We start from the raw sequence: 23022 nt of genomic DNA, 5'->3' as shown, positions 1-23022 counted from the left end.
ATTGAAACGGCACAGCTAAAAACAAAGACAGAGACATGTGCATCTAGCGATGAGGTTCAAGCTCTGCAATAATTACATGTCTAAGCCAAGGTTAAGTTCAAGTTATGATGGCCAAAAACAGGACAATAGCTTTGAAGAACTGTGACACTACCAGGAGCCCAAACATACTCCCAAACTGGTGAAACGTGTGGAGTGTTTCGAACAAGGATAGTTTCTGGAATGTACTAGAACAGTCTACTACATCCATGTGCATATAAACACGCTCAGACAACATGGACGCTAATTGCAGTCGCCTCAAATTAAACGCCAACGAGGAGGAACACAAGCAGTCAGAGGTGTACGTTAAAAAAAAAAAAAAAAAAAAAGTTAAAAAATGAAAAAGAAAAACAGGGACCGGTTCTCTCCCAGGTGTGTCTTAGCTGCTTCAGTCCCATCTGATAGTTCCCTATGTTACACCGTAGCCACATCCTGTACGCACAAATCTGACTGGAGTCTCAGTTACTGCGACTTTGGACCACACAATGGGGTTGGGGCATACATGTCAGTGGTGGGTGGTGATTGGCAAATGACAAGAGTTTTGTTAAAAATTATGGTTTTTCACGTGGACTTCTGCCTATAGTGTAGAGTCAAGTCCCCTCCACTCTTCCAGATAAAATGTTTTACTGTTCGCAGGTCCATGTTGGGATCCAGAACCTGAACAAATCAAAAGATTAAAATGGTCCAAACATACAGAGAGCATGCTGAGAGCATACTGAGCGTACCTGGTCTTGACACATGAGTTCGATTTTCTCCTCCGCAAGCATAGCCATGTCCTCCTCTTTCTCCTGCTCACCAGGCTTATCGTTGGTCGAGGAGCTGGTGGTCTGGGACTCATTGTCCAGATTGATAATTTTCTCATAGACGTGCTCCATCACCTTCCGCACCTGAAGCATGTCACTGGCTGATAGCCGGTCCCTGCAAGAAAATCCCCAAAAAACATTTAGATTAATCTTCCATCTATTATTTTTCAAATCCAAAGGTTAAAAATAACTTACTTTTTTAGAGTTTTTGCACCAGAAGATGAATGGGGTTGGAGGTAGAATGGAATTTTGTTGAATTTGGGCATATTTTTCTGAAACATAGAAACAGAGTCATCTTTTAATGGAAGTATTTGTCTTTCAGTGTTGTAATTTATTTAACTGTGTCGATTTGAAAAGACCATGCTGTGAATTATTATATTCATGAAATTTGTTATTTTAAATAGAGTTGTACATTTCCAATCAAAGGGTTCTTATTGAAATGTTAAAATAGTAATACTCACATCTACAGTTATGTCAATAACCCACTGAGGGACTGTCTCATTAAGCAGCATTGATTCAGTCTCTCCTCCTGAATCTCTACATAGCAATCTGCAACATTCCACACAATAGACGAAACAAGGTAAATGAATGTGTTAGACTGAACTATACATTACTATACTATACATTTATAATTAAATACATTTAGTTTACACATGCCTAAATAGAGTCCTGCCTCCGGCCTCTCCAAAGATAACTGGCGTGTGTGGTGGCACCTGAAAGTATCCATTTCCTTTCTGGATCCTGTTCTCCTGCTCACCATTCACTACAGCAAAGAAACATCTTCAAACCCATATTTCTGAAAAACTGTACAACAGTGAGTACAAATAGCACATAGCACACACCATGGTTAACTTCATTCTCCTCCTCATCCATTGGGTTTATACGAGTCCTGGGCCAGAACTCCAGCAGGGCCTGAAGCAATAATCCTCCCAGATTCACTGCACAAATACAATGACTCAGGTGATAACTAATCAGGAGCGTTAAATTATATCAGAATGTTTTAGTAAGTCTACATACACTTTGGGTCAGATCCATCAGAGCTTGAAAAACCAGCATCTTTTGCCGATACCCAGGCAGCAAAGCAGTCACTTTCGTCCAGGGTGATAGTAAGCATCTACACATGCACAAAGCCAAAGTTAACAATGCATTTTTGCAGACAGAAACAATTAAATGTGTTAGCAGAAATTACTCACCCCAGTTTTCAGATCAACAGAGAACCAGTTTGGCACATACACCATCTTGAAGCGTTTTTTAATCTCTTCGTCAAATTCTACTTTACCTAAATCTTCTCCTTTGCAAGCCTGTCAATCAAGCTAAACAGTTAAAAACAATTATGCAGAAACAACTATATGTTACAGTTACATGTTGAGCTAACTCTACCTTTAGGACATCCCAGAATGCCACATTGTTGTTGGTATCTTTGGTGAGTATGTGTCTCTTGTCATTCAAAATGTGGCACTGGATAATACTGGCACCTCCTTCAAAATCAGACATAGTTCAAATGAGCACACAGGACATTATTTAGCCATTAAATACACTTAAAAATACACTTACCTTTAATGACTTGTTCTGGCTGTGTACAAAGTGGTGTCAGAGGTGTACTGCAATCATTGTCATACTCCCCTGATGACCTGAAGTTGTGCATTCCCTTTAAAGACTATTGGAAAGTACATATTATATTGTATGCATATTAGTACCAATTTAATATTGTTTGTGATCTGAAATGATAAACAACACATTTAAGTTTAACTGTTAAATATATTTTGAGTGAATGGGAATGGGGTAGGAAAATATTAGGTGAGGTCACACAAACTAGTCTGTAAACAGTGGATTCCAGGAGCTTTATTGCAGAAGCACAGGGATCTCAAACGTGTCATGCATGCTTACCCATTTATTAACGGATGACTTGGTGGTGGAGACCCAGATTGCAGGCGGTGGGTCAGCAGATCTGTCCAGTTCCATCTGAACAAAAGACAAAAGACACAAAATTTACAGCTATGAAAAAGAAACACAATATTAACAATTTGTAAGATTTTTTTACTTCCTTTTTAGGATTCCTAGAAAACAAACTCTTACTTTGAGCACAGGAGCCTTTTCTTCACAGATTAACACTCTGATGTCCGGGTTACGTAAATCAGTGCAGTAAATCTTTTTGTCCCTGCCACCTGAATACACATGTGTGAATGCTTCATTCACTTGCAGAGCCCAGACACCTTCGTCGTGGACCCGGTATGTGGCGATACACCGCTGCTGACCAAGGGACCACAGTCGAATAGTCCCATCAGAACTACCTGACAAACACTGAGAAAAGCCACGGAAATTACAAATATCCAGCTGCATGTACTGCATGACATCACATAAATTTGTATAGGAGACATTTTTTCTTGACATTTTACCTGAGTGCCGTCACGGTTTAGCAGCAAGGATTTAACATTGTCTGTGTGACCTTTTAGCTTCATCAGTTTTGCACATGTTCGTGGGTCCCAGACTCTGAGTACCTGAAAGAAGCCAGTAACCACATAACTGCACAATTCAGGTGGATTTAAACAGCTATAGGTGGGGGAAAGGGAAAACAAGGATAAACAGGATTTATTTCACTTTGCAAACCTTTTCTGTGGATCCAGATACTATAACTGTGCCCATCTGGTTCATAGACAGACTATAGATGGAGTCTTTGTTTCCACTGAGTGAGGAAGCTGTCGACAGACAAAGAAATTATAAGAAAAAAGACAAACTGTATGAATGTCATGAGTTGGGGGTTAGCTCTGCACTCACTGGTGACAGTGTTGTTGGAAGCAGTAAGTGCTGTTAGTGTATTCACGTCCCACAGGAAGATCTGCCGGTCCAGGCCTGCCGACGCCACTAGCTCTTTATCTTTAGCGTATGCCAGGGCTTTCACATAGTCCTTGTGTGTTCGTAACGTTGACATACAAAAACCTTTGTGTGCGTTCCATACTTTAACAGTAGTGTCTGATGAGGCAGATATTACTAAAAGACACAAAAAAGTAAGTTAATAAAAAGGGCACAGTGGCATGTGTATGTATCCCATGATGTATTCATGTTTTATTTTTTTAAGTAGAAGTACAATAATCCATGGCTGAAAATGGTACAAAAATCATCTAAAATAATACAATCTACTGTAAAATTGTGTAAGAATAATAAAAAAAAAATCCAACTTACATGTTTTCCCATTGCAACACAGTACTATGTCATTGACCCAGTCTGTATGATGCTCCATTGAAGCTATGTATGGATCTTGCTGTAATACCAAAGAACAGTAAATAACACACAATTTATCTAATCATTAGCCAGATCACAACATTAATAACAAGCAAATCAAATGACTTTACTTTGTGCTGATAAACGCTCCATATCCGGATGATGGAGTCTCGTCCAGCTGTGAATAGCCGGTTTAGAGCTGGGTCCAATTGAAGTGCATTCACCCCATTTCTATTGTACTTCTCCACCTCATCTCTAATAACATAGGACACCTGCGACACAGAGAGGTCAGTGAGCACAGACACATCTCCACCACTGACCAGCAATCTGAACTGACGGCACATTGAAATTTAGTTTCACCATTAGTTTGGAACAAGGGGAACTCTATCTTACAGTATTTGGGTCCTGATTAGCTAAATCAAGAGTGGCGTAGGAAATGTTAAGCACAGGGCCACTATATGTGATTATAACAACGCAATACAAGATCATGACAAATATCAAACAACAACTTTTGAGGTTTGAAATGTGCCCAGGACCAGAGAGAGCGTATATTACTCCAGCAACTAGACGGAGCCAAGATAGTCATGCTAATCTCAATTTAGCACCGTGGAAAAATAAATGCTCAAAAGAATTGCGACAATCGTTCAATTCGAAAAACAAATATGAGAGCAACAATAGGCTAAAATGATCCTGTATCTATAAGAAGTAAATGTTGAGTAAAAATCACATATTTATTCGCCAGCGTTAGCCAAGGATGCTAGCGCAGCTAAGCTAAGGTTAGCCGGCTGAAGTCATGACTCATAAAAGCAGCCCCGTATGATAAAACAGGCTTTTGATGTGACCTAACTTTATGTAAATGGAACTCCAAAGATCGCGTCCTAAATGTTGCGTCTGACATGTACAAATAATGAGGAATAATAAATTCACCTGCACTTTTCTCCGCCCAGCAGCATTTTGCCTGTGATGCGTGGCCATCTTGCATGTTGACAGTCAATTCATGTGATGCTACATCCGGAAAAAAAGAAAACATGCACACCTGAGATTTGTGGGTAATGTTGTTTTAACCATAGACTGTATAACGCTACACACACACACACACACACACACACATCACCGATAAACCATTCATTTGCCTTTCTAAATAAATACAATACGATTCACTTTTCAGAGTGTTCATATTAGGGAATTATTTTGCTCAGTGGGAGGACAAACGTTAAGATGGATACCTATACTAGGAAGTAAAATAATCTAGTTGTATTAGTCCATTTTATTTCATATTTGAATTTCTCTGTGTTTAATCATAAAATATATGCGTGACGTTGTTAGAAATGATTAAAATAATGAGTTAGTTAGAAAGGCATTTGTTCTTATTTTTACAGTACATCTGGTCCGCCACCAGAGAGCGTCGCAGTCCTTGTTGCGAAAATGATCTGTTGTGTGAACAGATCATGGGACAAATGATCAGCACAGATTGACTGAAACTTTCCACCAGTAATTGGACAAAACAGTCTCACCTAATTAAGTTAACGTCTTATGCTTCATGTAGCCTACGCTCATCTGTAGAGGTAACATAACTTTCCAATGCCCTCTTTGAAAATATTAGACCATATAGCCTAGTATTTACAAAACAGAACATAACACTATACGTCGACCCTAATCAATGAGCTTTGCGTGTAGGCTACAGCTAGCATTAGCATGCTTAAAATATTCAGATGAAGTTCATTTGTCTATATTTTTCATTTTGGTTAATTTAAGTGTACACTGTTCCCTTGTTAACAAACTTGGAAATGTTCCTGATAGTCTGACTGTTTATTGCATTTACTGCTAAAACCTATCAACCAACTAAATTAAGTATTTGGTGCGTTATAGTGCACCAGGCCATTGCATAGGCCCATGGTGTTATTTGTATGGAGCCCTATAGCAACAGTAATCCTCTGTGGTCCCGGGCATCCTCCCCCTCTTGACGCGCTCAAGGGCAAATGGAGGTGCGCAGCATCCTCTGAGCCTGGACTTTTCCTCTGCTGCTGAACACGGAAACGGTCCTCATGAAAAAGGAGGAAATCATCATCGCACTTGGGGCTAAGACAACATGTCAAGCCTAAATCAATGAAGAAATAGGGTCAAAAGTTTTTGGGATGATAATTTTTGCAACATGCACTTTATCACGTTGTTGATGGGACTTTGGGATCTTAAGCAAGCAAAATGAACTGTGGAAAGACGACATGGATTTCACACGGAGGGTCTGTTTTCTCCTTCTATATCCCGGATACAAAGCTGTTAATCCCAGTATTTCATGTAAGTATTAAACTATTATTCTATATCTTTGGGGTTTACTTAAGATTATCAACTTAAGATAAACAAGTGGAAAAAACAATATAAATAGTTTGATTTGTTACATTTACAACCTACCCTTTTAAGAAAAATTATCAACCTGTCTATGTGCTGATGTATATAATGACTTTATGTTACATAAAGATGGTTATCCAAGGACATTGAACATGTCAAATCAATATTCTCTCAAAAAAGCTGGGACTGGCATTACATTTATTTAGTTTTAGTGGTATACCTATAACCCCTATTTAAGCTCCTAGTGCAATTACAGTGAGAGGTTTGCAACAGAAGTAGGCCATCAATTCAGGGTTTCTTTCCATACTGCTTTTTGACAGCCAAGAAGCTGCAAACAAGTATCATGAGAATGAGAACTACTATGACAGTGTAAACTTTATATATGGCTCTGGGACTGATATTCTCTGTGCAGGCTGGATGACATTAAACAGAGCTGAGGCACAAGTCATCATCTATCAATGTCATCATCAAAGGGAGTTAATGTGCAGAAGCCAGACATAAGTTTATTAGTGTAACAAAGCTATATATGTGACCACAGCTATAACACACAATGTACCTCTGATGTAGGAGTACTCATCCCTACAGACTGATTTGTTGCCATCACCCTAAGATGACTAATTAAAAAACAATTATATTACCTCACTGCCATGACCCTGACTCAACATTCACTTTAAAAAGTTAATGTCATGTTACTGTGTAATAGATCCCTTGAATTTTCAGTAACATTTGTGTTGTTTTTGAATAACTTTTAAAATACTTACTGTCATTACAATACTGTCATTGTACTGTGAAATAACCCTCTTAAGGATTTGACCCACATAATTCCAGTGAAGATCTCAACTTTATTCATTCAAGACAAGTAAAGTAAAAGTGGAGAAAAAATACTCCATGCATATGCAAAGTTGTTTTAGGCTCACCCAGGCATGTCAAACAGGCAGGTCTAAAATGGCCTGGTGAGATGTCTCTCTGTGTCTCCTGTAAGAATATGTCCACAATGTATTCTATCTACAGGCAATTGTTATTTAAAGCTGTGAATAGTCACATATTTATGATATACGTATTGATGCCTCCTTGAACACAGCATAACATAATATAACATAACATGTACTTTCCTTCTTAATTAAATATGTTTATATGAATATAGCAGAAGTTGGGTTGGGATGCTGTGTGTCTGGTTGTTTGAATGCATGTCACATCCGTCATGGCTCTCCTCCACTTTAAATCTAATAATCATTATTTTTAGTGGTGAGACTCATTTCATCTGGCTCTCGTGGAATTACATTTCATTTCACTAAAACACTGCCTCTTTTTAATGCTTTTCACTCTATATATACATATATCAAAATGTGCATTTGAATGAGATGTACACACAGTAGTTGGAGAGTTTTGTGGGTTAGAAAAAGCGGCAGATCATTAACTCTATGAGAGAGCTCAGCTCTGATCGACCTGGGCCAAATAAGAAGCTGAAATGAAAATGAACGCATTAGTGTCATGGATGATATTTTAGGACATGGGAAACACATTTGGTCATGATTACTGTCAAATATAGTGCTACAGTATCATGTGGGGTCCCATTAGAGTCTTTGGAGTTAGAATTCGCAATGGTAGATTATCACTATTGTCCATTGAAATTACGTTGTCATGTTCTCTATGACATGATACAGACAATTCTTTAGGTTTTTACCAATATCTGACCATTACAAACCCTAAAGACCTCCATTATGTAAAAGTATTCTGGTTATGTTGGCCTCAAATTTGAAGGTGTAGTATGTTGTACCTTAGGGATAATGAGTGATTGCCATGTTCAGGTTGTAATGTTGAAATCTCTTCTTTCTCGTTCCAGCTGTGAGCTAATTCTAGCACAGGGGAATCAGGATGAAAAGATGGCCATTCTGTTACCAACGGGTCATGATGCCTTGCGGCAGTTTACTCGTGAATCCTTGGCTGCCATGGAACAGCGGATCTTGCAGGAGCAGGCCAGGAAGGCCAAGCTCTGTGCAGAGGCCCAGAAAAATACAGAGCCCCCCAAACCCAGGGCTGACCTGGAGGCGGGCAAACAGCTGCCCCGCATCTATGGGGACATACCCTCAGACCTCATCGGAGTGCCACTGGAGGATATCGACCCATACTACAAGAACCAGAAGGTAAGAACAAAAAAAGAATCAAAAGTTTAGGATAAAAATTATGTTGTTGCTTTTTCTCTGATATTCCTTACACAAGAAACAAATATTTAACATTGATTGATAATGAACATCATGGTTATTACAGGGGTGAGGGTGGCTGATGTGATGTGATCCATTAAAACACTGTAGTGCCTGTTGATGAAGAAGTGATGCAGGGAAAGTGTGATTTGTTCTAGTGACCTAGAACAAATGTCAAGATTGAAGAGAAGGACAGTGACCTTGGTTCATTGTACCACATTGTGATGTAGTTAATGCAGCTGCACCTAAACTTGCTTTAATAAAGCTAATGCAAATGTAAAAAAGTACTATCATTTAAATTACTATGGTTTACATACCATACATCAAACACTGCAGTGTTCAACTTAGATCTGAAACCACCTTCAAATGTGCAGCACATTCGCCAGCTCTGCAGATCAGTAAAGATATGACACCCGCTGTGACTGTCCTGGTTCATCCTCACACAGCCGACATAAGACCCATGTACAGACTCTGAGCTGATCTGCTCTGGACACAAGAGGATTTGGTTCAAGTTTTTGTCTGCAAAAAGCTGCTGTTCTTTAATGGGTTGTATGCGGATGGGATGTGGCAAAAATTGTCAGGGACTCTTTGTTTTGGTCTGTGATGCTCAGTTAGGCAGAGGATTATCCAAAGGAAAAAATATTTTAATAAATCTGTTAGAAAGGTTCAGACTGCTTTGGAGTCCACCATTAGTCAAGCTCATAGAGTTTGAGAGAAGCTCTGTTTTTTCTGATAAAATTTAACAAATAGCTATGGGATAATATTTGTTCGTGAGTCATGTTTATGTTGCCATTTGTAACTAACTATTACATTTTTCTTTCTTTTCCAGACATTTATAGTACTTAACAAAGGAAAGGCCATCTTCAGATTTAGTGCCACGTCTGCTATTTATTTATTAAGTCCTTTTCACTGCTTGAGGTCCCTTGCTATCAAAGTGTTAGTCCATTCATATCCTTTTGATGCAGCTGTCTGTTCAAACACACACATACGGTCAAATGAGCCACAGACCATTTAATAAAGCAGTTTTCAATGGGATTTTACTATAGTCCAATATTTGAAACTGCTTTGTAATGGTGCGCTCTGGAATCGTAAACCAAATCCCTTCATATCCCATTTTTAATCTCTGAAATGAAATAAGAGCTAGGAGATTGCGCATCATGTGATGGCAGCCTGTTAGTTCCCAGATGATTTGTACTCCTTTGGGAGATTGGCTCCTCTTTTTTGTAGAAACTTTTAGATTTAGTGATAAGAAAATGTAATGTTTACAGGTTTTCAGACTTTTTGTAGTATGCATTTTTTCTTTTCTAAATTTACATATTTTATAGTCATGCTTGACCTTTCTGAATACATCAGAATAGGCATAAAGCTGTTAGGTAATCCTCATTGAGACAGTATCATATTGGTCACCTAATTCCTTATACAGCTTTAAGTTTAAATGTCACTTTCCATGCTTTTTAAATGGGTGAAATTAAATTATTTATATAGCATTACTGCTGTTAACTTGCATAGTTTATCTGTTTTATATATGTTTTGGAGCCTAATATTTTACCTAAAATTGTTCAGTTATTTCCTTTAACTCTGTCCACATTGTTTAGTCTGTTCATTATGTGCACTATCCTGACCAACTGTTTCTTCATGGCCATGTCCGATCCACCTACATGGACCAAGTACCTGGAGTAAGTACTGAACAACACACTCTTAAATGTGAAACTGTGTCAACCCAAATCTAATGTGGAGGTTTGGTGGTTGTTTTATCAGTGAATACTGAAGCTGGTCACATGTAAGTAAAGGATGCATGTAATATTTAAGTGCATCACAGAAACAAAAATAAAACAATAGAAAACATTGCATGAAGTAAGCCATGTGGGTGCTATTTTATCATCAGCGCATCTTAGACAACAGTTCTGCTTCTCAAGGAAAACCTGGTGTTGAAAAAACAAAATAGATATTGTCATTAAAAAGTTAATTATATACAGTAATACTGCTATTTTCTGTTATTAACTGATTTATGTCTGAAACACTTTATTTATGTCAATGTTTGGAGCATGGGCATTCACAATTTCTGTTTGGCATCTTTTCGTGCATGGTACTTTTAAAGTGATTTTGTTATTTTTTTGAGTAAGAGTGTGCTTTTGTTTGCAGGTATACCTTCACTGGCATTTACACATTTGAGTCAGCAATAAAAATATTTGCAAGAGGCTTTTGTTTAGTGCCGTTCACTTTTCTCAGAGACCCTTGGAACTGGCTTGATTTCATTGTGATTGTCATGGCGTGAGTAATTGTTATATTTCATACTACACATAAAGCAGCAAAAGATTTAGGCTGAAATCAGTATACTTAGTACATGTATTTGTTAATTGTTGTATTTTATTTGCAAATCTCAGGTATGTTACAGAATTTATTGATCTTGGAAACGTCTCAGCTTTAAGAACTTTTCGAGTCCTACGAGCCCTAAAAACCATCTCAGTGATTCCTGGTAAGAAACCTTGCTTACTTGAATTTAGGTCTGGGCAATATTTATATGACTAATTTAAAGGTGCAGTAACTATTCAAGTTATTGCTTTGCTTGTAATAATCCACACTGTTGCATTACTTGTGCATTTCCTGATTCCAGGTCTGAAGACGATTGTTGGTGCTCTGATCCAGTCAGTGAAGAAACTGGCTGATGTGATGATCCTGACCGTGTTCTGCCTGAGTGTCTTTGCTCTGATTGGACTGCAGCTCTTCATGGGCCTCCTGCGGCAGAAGTGCATCCGCAGCCTCCAACACTGCGGCAACTCCTCCTTCAGCTCCAACACTACCTTTGTCTGCAACAACAAAACCTGGGCCTCACCTGAAGACTTCCTCACCAGTGAAGGTTAGACTGATATATTATGAATAACTTTCTGTCAGAAAAACACACTTTTTGATGTGACACCAAGACAAGGAATGTGCACGTTTTAGCACATTTTAATTACAAAATAAAATCACTGATTAAAGATAAACAATTTGTGAAAAATGTTGTCAGTATCACCCAGCCACTGGTTCATTTGAGTGTTGTAAATTCTCCGGTAACTGTTAGTTCAGTAACAGTTATAGTTCTGTTTATTTAGATCAGGCATTCATAGTCAGCTCTGGGGTCCTTGGGAGTCCCATGGTAATGCTATTACTGTTACCATGGTGATGTTTTTACTTGTGACCTAACTGTTGTAGCTTTAGATCTTTACCTTTAACCTATCTAAGTCTGCAGCTTTGACAGAGATTACAGATGAAAGGACAGATTAACAGATAAAATCAAACAACCATCTTAAGAAATTGACGACAGGACATTAAAGCTCCAAAATACGTTCCTGTGTCCTAATTTGCTCTCTGACCGGAGTATTGTTTGGATTAAGTGTCTCACTATACATTCCACAGTCCTCCTGAGCTATATCCAACTATCCATCTGGTGATCTTAGTAAAATACATTGCTTGTTTTCATTAGGGGGTAATATTGACAAAAATGGTAAACCTCTGCAAATACAAAGCAATTCATTATCAATAAATTGACTTTTATTTATATTTTATTTATACTTTTCTAGAAAATTTCTACAAAGTTGAAGGAGCAAAGGATGCCTTAATTTGTGGATATGGAAGTGATGCAGGGTAAGTAAAAGCCCATCGTGCTGTTGACACTTAATCATGTCCACTGTTACGTAACACTTTAAACATTGCAGTCTCATGGCTTTAGATCCCTTGCATGTCTTGTGTATAATTAGATGTAGCAGGTTGAGCACAGCCGTAGCACTGGACAATAGAGGGAGTCTTTTATTCTCTATGTGTCTGGCTGAGGCTTGATGTCATGTATAGGAGGCATAGCGGTGGCAGGATGGTTGTGTTGCGTGTGTTGAGGTGGTGTGCAGAAGACAACATGTGGTGTAGATAATCGCTCTGGCTTCAAAGGAACTCTGTACTTGGAACCAGAGTCAGCAGCTGTAGACGAGTTCATTTCATTTTCTCAAAAGCTCCATGAACTGTTTTGTTAATACTCTGGTCTGCATTGGACTGGTATCTTAAAATACAAAGGACAATGCATATATGATTCTGAAACAGTGTTCGAGCGTGCTAGAAATGGAAAACACCAAATTTTGTCAATAATATCCAGTAGAGATTTGTTTCCAATCAAAGGGACAATGTGACACCATCCAAATATTGCTACTCAGCCTACGCAGTGAATAATCCTATAATTCCCAATGCTTTTGAAACATGCTCAGCAGGATGACGTTGGCTCCACCAGGCCCAGTTCAAGGGTTGGCCTGAACTAAATACCCATCTGTGTAAAACTCAAATCCTGCCGCTTCAACAAATGCCTTCCTTTAGGCACTCCTGTATATTAATATTAGAATCATACAAAATAGTACATCATTTTTTCCATGTGAAAACAACACCGATAAAGCTGTAAGCCAGTCTGGTTTAGTTATTTTCTACTGACTATGAGTGTCAATATGAGTATCCATTTTAGGGATGCACTGATACTGGTATCGGATATCAGCATTGATATTGAACATTTTTATAGAGCGGATATCGGTTCCAAGATCAGTTCAGTCAGTAATAATAATGCATTAGTTGCTTATTCATTCATTCCATACTCAGAGGTGGCAAGCTACTATTGTAGCCACAACTGCCCTGGCAGACTGATGGAAGCGAGGCTGTCAATCTGCGCCATAGGTCCATCACCAACATTCATACTAGGCAATGTGGATGAAGTGTCTTGCCAAAGGATACACCAACAGCTTTTACCTCGTTTGGGGGACGTTTGGGCTATGAGCCAGTGTAATAAACAATATACTGGACAATGTGAGCCCAAAACACCTTGTTCTTCTGTAGTTACTTTAAACAATAAGTAATAAATAAAACAGTTTCAAAATATATAAATTATATTATTATAATCTCTGTCCTAGTATCGGCTGATATTGGGGACCAGCAGACACTTAAAGTCATAGTATCGTCATCCGTATTGGAACTGAAAATGCTGTATAGGTGCATCCTATTTGAGGACATTTCCACCTTTTTGTTACTCAGTCAACAAAGTAACCTGACCTTGACTGGCTCATTGAGGGTCTGATGTAAGTTTTATTTTATTTAGTGAATAGCAATATAATGTAGGGCTCCAATATGCATGAGAATTATACACACTTTCTGAGGTTGACTGTCAAGATCAACTAAATATTAAGCAGGTCAGGATAGAGGACACAAAACATAGAGGAAGCCTAATCTTTTGAGTGTATTCCAAGTAATCCCTGAGTAGATTTTCAAATTAAAGCTTTGAATATGTTATGACACTAACACAGACACAAACTGTGTAAATGCAAGCCCATATTTTTAGCCCGAATGACTCTTTTTTAGCCTGATTTGATTTTTTTTTTAGCTAAAGGCACTTTTCAATTCTGCCTGTTGTAACTGTTAAGCAGATGCATGTCCCTCCTCTTCTTAAAGCCAATGTGCATCAAGGATTATGGCAGATTGTATAGACGTTTCAACTTTTGCCCTTGACAAGCCTTATGTTGGCATTGAAACACTGCCCCCACCTTCCACACAGGAACATTTCGTATGGGTCACAGATGTTCATCTACTGATGTACTGTACAAATACATGAAATGATCTGAATCTGAACTGTGAAATATGCTACATATGAAGAGGTCAGTGTCATGGACTGTTTATGACATGTGGTCAAAGAGAAGGTCACAACAGAAGAGGTTCAAAGTTGTTGAGCGTGAAATGTGAGTTAAACTGTATATAGACTGTAATGCAATATTGGTGAAATGTTTAAGAAGGAAATGTATGGTAGATTTTGTAATGAACTGTCCTGTGGCCCTCTCTCCTCTGTCTGCTCTGCTCAGCTGCAGGGTGACATGTACAGCTGTTATCACAGGGCAGTGCTCTCACCCAGATGTTTGTGCCCATTATGAAATTATTCTGCCCTCACATTGACACGACTGCCCTGCATGTTCTCAAGTGCTAGAGTCACAGTTTGCCTTAAATGCTGCTACAGTATATGGTAATAAAAACTTGATATCTGGGTATATTTTAAAGGTTCACTATGTAATTTTTCAGTTGGAGGTCTGTCACCTTTTTGTTTCCCTGGATATGTCATTGCTCTGCTTCAAATGTTCCAATCAAGGCGGGATTGCCTCTTCACAAATCTGACCAGTAAACTGTCCTGGTTTGATCTTCATGATGATAAAAAAGGTTTAATGCCATACTATGAAAATTTTCAGACAAAACAATAGCATCTCCATGGAGAAAAACAGGTGACAGACCCTTCACTAGATAGGTTACACAATGCACCTTTAAGCTCCCTAGCATATTCTCACATATGGCACATTTTCCACATTTTTATCATTGATGTTCCATAATGTCTGAATCAGATGGGCACATGTCACCAGTAAAAACAGACATTGCTCTTGTACCCTGAGGAGACAGAGCCTGGGGGACATGGATAGGTTACATGTTAGTCCTGCCCTGTATATAGTCCAACTACAGAAGCCCTGAACATCATTTGGTCTCTATTGTCTAAGATTTCTTTCTCTCTCTTTTTTTTTTCTTCAAAAAATACACCACTGTTCACAACACAGGCATAAGATGCTGTTTTTCTATTGTTCTTTAGTTCTTTAATTGTACTGTTGTACTTTGTTGATGTTCTGTTTAACTTATATGGCAAAGCGCTGCACTATCACATAAAGGGTTGGAATTTGAGTTTTAAGATAAACAGTGTATTTTATGTTGCTCATGTTTTCCTTGTGGAGTGGCACTCAAAGTGCCCAGAAAAGCAAATTGTTTTCCAAGCACACCTACTGGGTGCTGTGCACTTTACGTGATAGTGCAATGCATTACCACATAAGTACAATAGAAGAACAGCATCTGATGCCTGTATTATGATCAATGATTTATTGATTTTACGTCTCATTTAACTCATAAAGACAAAGCAAAAAGTCAAAAACTCATGAAAAACTGGTGCTGTTAGCCAAAGTGAATCCATACACAGTTAGGGAAGGTGAGTTTCAAACCCCAGTCTCTCACATTCAAAACCAGTGCCTTAATCTATCTAATCTTTCTCTGCAGTCATTTGCCAGTGCTGAACTTGTATTTGAACTATATATATATATATATATATATATATATATATATATATATATATATATATATATATATATATATATATATATACACACACACACACACACACACACATATATATGTATATATATACATATGTATATGTATATGTATATACTGCAGAACCCGTAAAACCAACCTGTGCACTGCCTGGATTGACTACAAGAAAGTCTACGACTCAATGCCACACACATGGATCACTGAGTGCTTGTACAATATCAACAAGACTCTAAGAGCCTTCATTGCAAACTCGATGCGGTTGTGGAAAACCACCCTTGAAGCCAATGGGAAGCCACTTGCACAAGTGTCCATCAAATGTGGCATATACCAAGGAGACTCACTGTCCCCACTGCTGTTCTGCATAGGTCTGAACCCTCTCAGCCAAATCATCGTCCACAATGGCTATGGATACCAACTCAGAAACGGGGCCACCATCAGTCACCTGCTCTACATGGATGACATCAAGCTCTACGCTAAGAGCGAGCGAGACATCGACTCACTGATCCACACCACCAGGATCTACAGGACAGACATTGGAATGTAATTCGGGCTTGAGAAATGTAGCAGGATGGTGACAAAGAGAGGGAAGGTAGTCCACACAGAGGGGGTGTCACTCCCAGAGGGAACAAAAGCAGATGTTGAGGACAGTTACAAGTACCTTGGTATCCCACAAACAAATGGCAACCTCAAAGAGGCAACAAGGAAAAGGCAAGTCCTAAGAAGCCAGCTCAATGGCAAGAACAAGGCACAGGCAATCAACAGCTACGCCCTGCTAGTGATCAGATATCCTGCAGGAATCATAAGCTGGCCAAAGGAGGAGATACAGACCACAGATGTTAAGACACGAAAGCTCCTGACCATGCATGGATTGTTCCATCCCAAATCCAGCACCCTGAGACTCTACGCAAGCCAGAAAGAAGGAGGCCGAGGACTTGTGAGTGTGGGAAACACTGTCCAGGATGAAATATCCAAGCTCCTTGAGTACATCAAGGACAAGGCCCTGACAGATGAGGTGCTCAGAGAATGTCTCAGACAGTGGGGTCCAGAGGAAGAGGTGCTGGAGGGACCATCATGGCAGGACAAACCCCTACATGGGGCATACAACCGGAACATAACTGAAGTGGCTGATATCAAGAAATTCTACCAATGGCTTGAGAGGGCTGGTCTGAAGGACAGCACAGAGGCACTGATCCTGGCTGCTCAGGAGCAGGCCCTGGACATTCGAGCAATAGAGGCCCAGATCTACCACACCAGACAAGACCCACGGTGTAGACTGTGCAAAGAGGCTCCTGAGACAGTCCAGCACATAACTGCGGGGTGTAAGATGCAGGCAGGGAAAGCATACATGGAGCGACATAACCAAGTGGCGGGCATAGTGTACAGAAACATCTGTGCAGAGTACGGGCTGGAGACCCCAGGATCAAGGTGGGAAACACCTCCAAAGTTTGTGGAGAATGACCGAGCCAAGATCCTGTGGGACTTCCAGATACAGACTGACAGAATGGTGGTGGCGAACCAACCAGACATAGTGGTGGTGGATAAGAAACAGAGCAGAGCCGTGGTGGTGGACATCGCAATACCAAGCGATGGTAATATCAGGAAAATGGAACACGAGAAACTAGAGAAATACCAGAGGCTCAAGGAAGAGCTGGAGAGAGCCTGGAAAGTGAAGGCATCAGTGGTGCCTGTGGTGATCGGACACTCGGGGCTGTAACCCCCAAACTGGAAGAGTGGCTACAACAGATACCGGGAAAAACAAAGGACATCTCAGTTCAGAAAGTACTGGGGACAGCAAAGATACTGCGCAGAACTCTCAAGCTCCCAGGCCTCTGGTAGAGGACCCGAGCCGAAACACATTTATATATATATATATATATATATATATATATATATATATATATATATATATTTTTTTTTAACACCTAGACTCTAGAGTGTTAGTTTTTTTTTTTTTTTTTTTTTTTTTTTTTTCAGCCATGTCTGCAGTAAACAAAAAAGCTGTTGCTGTAAAGAAAGACATCCCTCTCCATAATGGAAAAACCACAGGGCTGTCCATAAAGAATATTTTATGTACCTGTGACAATTTGACCAGTTTGACCATTCCAACACAAATTTAAGATTTGTCTGGCTCACTGTAATCCAGTTTAGAAATGGAATAAATACTTGGTGATGCAAACTGTCTGCATAATTATTAGGCAAGTTGTATTTATGAGGATTAATTTTATAATTGAACAGCTACAGTGCTCTTACTGTTACTAGGTAGCCACACAGTGGAGTACTACGGTGGATACAATGGAGCATTGTCCTGCATAAAAAACATGGTCCTCTTGAAAGATGTAGACTTTTTCCTGTACCACTGCTTGAAGAAAGTGTCTTCTGAAAATTTGCAGTCAGTTTTGGAGTTCATTTTGAGTCCATTTTGAACCTGAAAAGAACCAAACAGCTCATCTTTAATAATAACAGCTCATACCAGTGCCCCACCTACACCTTGTTGGCAGAGTCAAAGTGGAGATCTGTGCCCATTACTGATCCAGCCATGGACCCATCCATCTGGTCCATCAAAAGTCACTCTTGTCCATAAAACCTTTGAAAAATCTGTCTTCAGATATTTCTTGGCCCAGTCTTGACATTTCAGCACATGTTTGTTCAGTGGTGGTTGGGTTTCAGCCTTCCTTACCCTAGCAATGTCTTTGAGCACTGAACACCTTGTACTTCTGAACTCTCCAGGTGGGCTGCAGTTCTGTAATATGACACAGCTGGAGGATGATGGGTTCTTGGTAGCTTCATGTTAGATTTTTCTCAAATCTCTTGCAGTTAATTTGTGTCTTTTTTTTTTTTTTTTTTTTTACTTTTCAGAGTCAGTTAAATCTCTTTTTAGCCCATTTTGCCTGAGGAAAACAAGGCCACACTGTCAATTAGACAAATACACATCATCTGATATGGTTAAATCCAATAAGAATTTAAAAGTTTATACAGCTTGGAGTTGGAGAATAAAAATTGTGATATGGTCAAAATACCCACTTGCCTAATTATATACTTAAACTGTATTGAGATTCAGAGCAGTAACTTGTCTAAACATTCTTTAAATCTTATATCTTTTTTGTGTTTTATAGGAAGTGTCCAGATGGATATGACTGTCTGAAGATTGGAAGAAACCCAAACTATGGCTACACAAGTTTTGATACATTTGGTTGGGCTTTTCTGGCTCTTTTCAGGCTCATGACTCAAGACTACTGGGAAAAACTCTTCCACCAGGTGCTAAATTTCAACCTCTTTCTTGACTGCCCTGAGTAAAAAACTTACTGTATATCTTATAATACTAATAACTGCATGTGACTCATCTTAATATGTTATCGTTCAAAAGTAAGATTTGATAATTTCTACATGTTAAAAACTTAGAGATAGTTGAAATTACATTACTCTCAATCCCAGACACCAGACATAATTTAAAAATGAATAATTATATTTGTCAGCTTCACACTGTATTGTATCAGTCTCTAAAAAAACAAAATCCCTTCTTACCTTCTACAGACCCTGCGCTCTGCGGGGAAGACTTACATGATCTTCTTTGTGCTGGTGATCTTCATGGGCTCCTTCTACCTGGTCAACCTGATCTTAGCTGTTGTGGCTATGGCTTATGAGGAGCAGAATCAGGCCACCATCGCAGAGGCTTGGCAGAAGGAGAGGGAGTTTCAACTAGCCATGGAGCACCTACGCAGAGAGCAAAGAGTATGTGCACAGTATGATAACCCAATTAATTAATACCCATTTTCTGCTAAAAAAGGTTTGTAAAGCAAGAGACTCAAGTAACCAGATGTAGAAGAATTTAAATAGAAATCAGTGTTGGAAGATGCACTTCTGTAACTTTTCTGTTCTAGCTGATTGTCTCCATGGAGATATTGCTTTACGAGGAATGTTCAACAGTATGGCATTAAACTTATCTACTTAGCACTTTTTTAACTGCAGGTGTTTTTATTGTGGTAAAATTACATTGAAAAACACTTATTGTGAGTGGCACCTCGCCATAGACCTGATCTGTAACCTTTTAGCACGACCTGCTCATCTTTGTGGAGGTAGATGCATTTAACGCTGTACAGTGGAACTTTCCTGGGTAAAGCAATAACATTTCCACAGAAATGAGCATAGAGCAGCATGAAATCTTCCCTTTTAATTTTGACCTTTTAAGTTCTTTGTGTTGCATTTTTTTGTATGAAAAGCACTCTATAAATAAAGTTTAATTGATTGATTGATAATTGTATTGTAAACCAGATTATTTTTTAATTGGGTTAGTTGTACTTACTGGTAATGTGATACAAAAAAATTTAATTTTCCATGCAAATCTACTTGGAAGATTTTAATTTGCACAACACTCTTTTTTTTCCACAACAACTTTTTTAAAAGTTGGCAGCAAAAAGACAGGCCCAGGAGGCACAGGCCATGGTGTCTCCAGAGTTGTCTCCTTACTCTGTGAAAATGGGCATCATACGCCGCTGCAGCACACGGCGGAGGAGGTCCTATCGGACTTTATCTGAGGAAGTGGGAGAGGACACTACAGAAGACAAGCTAGACCCGCCAGATGAGCTCATGGTACAAAATCCTCCTGTGGCATGTTTTTATTTCATATTGAGTTTTGTAATAAGAAAATTAATTCATGGGAAAACATTAATCTGATCATGAAATTCTTGAATTAGAATTGTGTATGTTGATTTAACCAGATTTTGGCCAGTGAAGAGAATTCTGCAAAGAAAATATTAAGAATTTATTGTACCTGAAATAAGAAAATACAACCAGTTCAGAGTGACTGGTCTAAATAGATTCAAATTAAGATAAATTGATTCTTATAACTCAAGTAATTTTAACTTATTTTATATAATTGTTTATCTGTAATATTTTTTCCTACACAGGCTCCACTGTCCCCGATGCCAGCCCATCCTCTGCTGGCTACACTGTCCTCTCATCCCCTCAGCACCAGGCGAAGCAGCCAGGTCAGCATCTTCAGTGCATTCAGAGCTCGCAACAATTCAGAAGCCGATGGAGACGATGAGCACAGTAATCATGGAGACTTCAGGAGTAGAACCAACTCCAGCGCCACGCCATGGAAACGAAGGGCCAGCAGTGTGAGAAGTCATGGGTCCCAGGTCTTTACACCCACTCTCAATTTGAATGGGCGACTAAATATCTCCCTCGACCAGAATGGAGCCACCGGACTTCAAAGCCCCAAGTCCATCTCGGCTTTTAGCATGGAGAGGATCAAGGAAGACGCAGTAAGTATATGGTTTATGTATGGACAGAAATAAATCATTTTGCAATTAGAGCTGGGAATCACAGAGTACCCCAGGATTTGATCCAGTTTGCAAAACATGACTCCTAATACTGCTAATAGCACAGTATAGTTAATATATTGCAAATAAATCACAATTTTAAAAGACACAGCTATAGACAAATAGAAAATAGTAAGTATTTCTATTGTATTACATGAATATATATATATTCTTTTTTCGAAAATAAGCATAATATAATAAAATATTCGTAGCAATATATTTATTCAGGAGCCTGCATAATAATAGAGTATGACCAAATTAAGCATCAAGACAAAACAATCTTTAGTCACATCCCATTTGTGTTCGAAAGTGTCTTCTTTGTGTCACAGAAGCCTAAATGCACAGAGGAGACTATAGCCAGAGCACTCCAGCCCTCGCCCGCCATGGCAGAGCCCCCACGAGTGCCCAGGAAGAGAGGGCTCAGCTCTGTCAGCTTCTTTAGTGACGTCATGGACGGTCAGTCAAACAAATAAAGTTATTCACACACAAGAGCAAAACTACTGTAAACTGACCAGGAACTACTTAATCTTTAGTGTATAATGAGATATTAAGCTAATTGTCTTATTGTTGAGTTTGTTTTCTACATTGTAAATGATTTCTCAGATTTTGACTTAAAGGTGCACTGTGTAACTTTTTGGTTGGGGGTCCATCTTGTTTTTTATGGCTATGTCATTGCTCTGCTTCGAATGTTCCACAGTATGACATTAAACAGCTCTACCTTACATTTAAACAATTACAGGTGGTTTTACAGACCCCCACCAGAAAAATTACATAATGCACCTTTAAAACTAATTTATTACAAATTACAAATAATGTAAGGGTGCTGTGAAATTGTCTGTTTTCCCTGTGAGTTTAATAATCATAATATTAAAATAGACATTTGTGTTTGCAGAGCTTGAAGAGTCTCGTCAGAAGTGCCATCCCCGCTGGTATGTATTTGCTAAAAAATACCTTATCTGGGAGTGCTGCCCCTGGTGGTTGAAGATAAAGCAGTGCGTGAAGCTGATGGTGATGGACCCTTTCTTGGACCTGGGCATTACCATCTGTATCGTCCTCAACACTTTGTTCATGGCACTGGAGCACTACCCCATGACTGAGGAGTTCAACACTATGCTGTCTGTGGGAAACCTGGTAAGCACTTTGTTTACATAGATAAATCTGAATTACTGATTTACATAAGATTTCTAAACTTCAAAGAAACACAGGTGCCCTATTAGGAAGTAAAATAATCATTGCTGAGTTGTTTAGCCTTTATTGGCTCTGTTAAGAAATGTGTCCTCTGTATTTGACCCATTCCTCAAGCAACCTGTCAAGAATCTTCTGATCTTGAGCGAGGCTTGGTCAGGACTACCTTTGCTTGGGTTGATATAATGCACACATAAATGTTTTCTGTACACGCAGTTACTTTTAAATCTTAATCTTAAACAAAAATAAATAAATAGACACTTGGTCGATAACCAGTATTGGGAAGTAACTTAATAGATAAACCAAGAATAGGTATTCAAAATATTAATTTTGAGTAAATTTATTCCAGTACAGTTACTCTTTCATTTGGTGGTATTCAGAATACAGTTAATCTCTCAGTTAATCAGTTATGTCATAGTAATCAGCAGGACTCACTTCATGTTTCATTGGCTAAATAGTTATAATATTTTGAAAACAAGTTCTTGATAGGACTATAATTAACACCCACAGGTGTACTGTGTCAGGAGTTTGTTGCACATTTAAGTGATGGCCTCTCCATCCTACACTGTTAGTGCATCCTATTTTTATCTTAGACTGGAACGTGTTGACCATTTCAGAGGTTCTACTTTAACCCTCTTACACCCATGGTGACCTTTTGTGTACATTTTGCAAACTCTTTTTTTTGCAGTTGAAAAAAATGTGTTGCATTCTGCAGTTAGAGCTATGAAACTTTCCAGATAATGTTATTTTTGATAAAATTTTAAGATGGCACTTTCA

General features: G+C 38.9%; 2 protein-coding genes across 2 annotated transcripts in view; one reads left to right on the top strand and one right to left on the bottom strand.

Annotated features, from left to right (window-relative positions):
* Positions 1-6: 6 nt before the first annotated feature.
* LOC110170404 (WD repeat-containing protein 48) lies at positions 7-5128 on the bottom strand. The gene is made up of 18 exons (XM_020936050.2): positions 4986-5128; positions 4190-4330; positions 4020-4098; positions 3615-3827; positions 3447-3535; positions 3236-3337; positions 2916-3140; positions 2727-2801; positions 2394-2496; positions 2220-2317; positions 2033-2140; positions 1857-1953; positions 1682-1777; positions 1497-1602; positions 1301-1388; positions 1035-1111; positions 762-954; positions 7-693 (listed from the first exon to the last, which is right to left on the bottom strand). Exons 1-18 carry the CDS (start codon positions 5031-5033, stop codon positions 598-600), a joined length of 2034 nt encoding a protein of 677 aa, XP_020791709.1. The 5' UTR covers positions 5034-5128; the 3' UTR covers positions 7-597.
* Positions 5129-5996: 868 nt separating this feature from the next.
* Positions 5997-23022, top strand: part of LOC110170382 (sodium channel protein type 4 subunit alpha-like) — a 28795-nt gene continuing 11769 nt past the window's right edge. The window contains exons 1-14 of the mRNA XM_055152096.1: positions 5997-6353; positions 8248-8548; positions 9435-9553; positions 10204-10281; positions 10748-10876; positions 10990-11081; positions 11220-11462; positions 12166-12229; positions 18853-18994; positions 19271-19468; positions 20141-20326; positions 20644-21003; positions 21390-21516; positions 21953-22191. Of these exons, the coding sequence (XP_055008071.1) occupies positions 8288-8548; positions 9435-9553; positions 10204-10281; positions 10748-10876; positions 10990-11081; positions 11220-11462; positions 12166-12229; positions 18853-18994; positions 19271-19468; positions 20141-20326; positions 20644-21003; positions 21390-21516; positions 21953-22191 (2238 nt within the window). The 5' untranslated portion in view covers positions 5997-6353; positions 8248-8287. The remainder of the gene's footprint in view (positions 6354-8247; positions 8549-9434; positions 9554-10203; positions 10282-10747; positions 10877-10989; positions 11082-11219; positions 11463-12165; positions 12230-18852; positions 18995-19270; positions 19469-20140; positions 20327-20643; positions 21004-21389; positions 21517-21952; positions 22192-23022) is intronic.

This window comes from Boleophthalmus pectinirostris, unplaced genomic scaffold (genome assembly GCF_026225935.1).
Source record: "Boleophthalmus pectinirostris isolate CB_2022bp ecotype Guang Dong unplaced genomic scaffold, ASM2622593v1 HiC_scaffold_16, whole genome shotgun sequence".
Taxonomy (NCBI): domain Eukaryota; kingdom Metazoa; phylum Chordata; class Actinopteri; order Gobiiformes; family Gobiidae; genus Boleophthalmus; species Boleophthalmus pectinirostris.
This window is presented reverse-complemented; position numbering and strand designations above follow the sequence as displayed.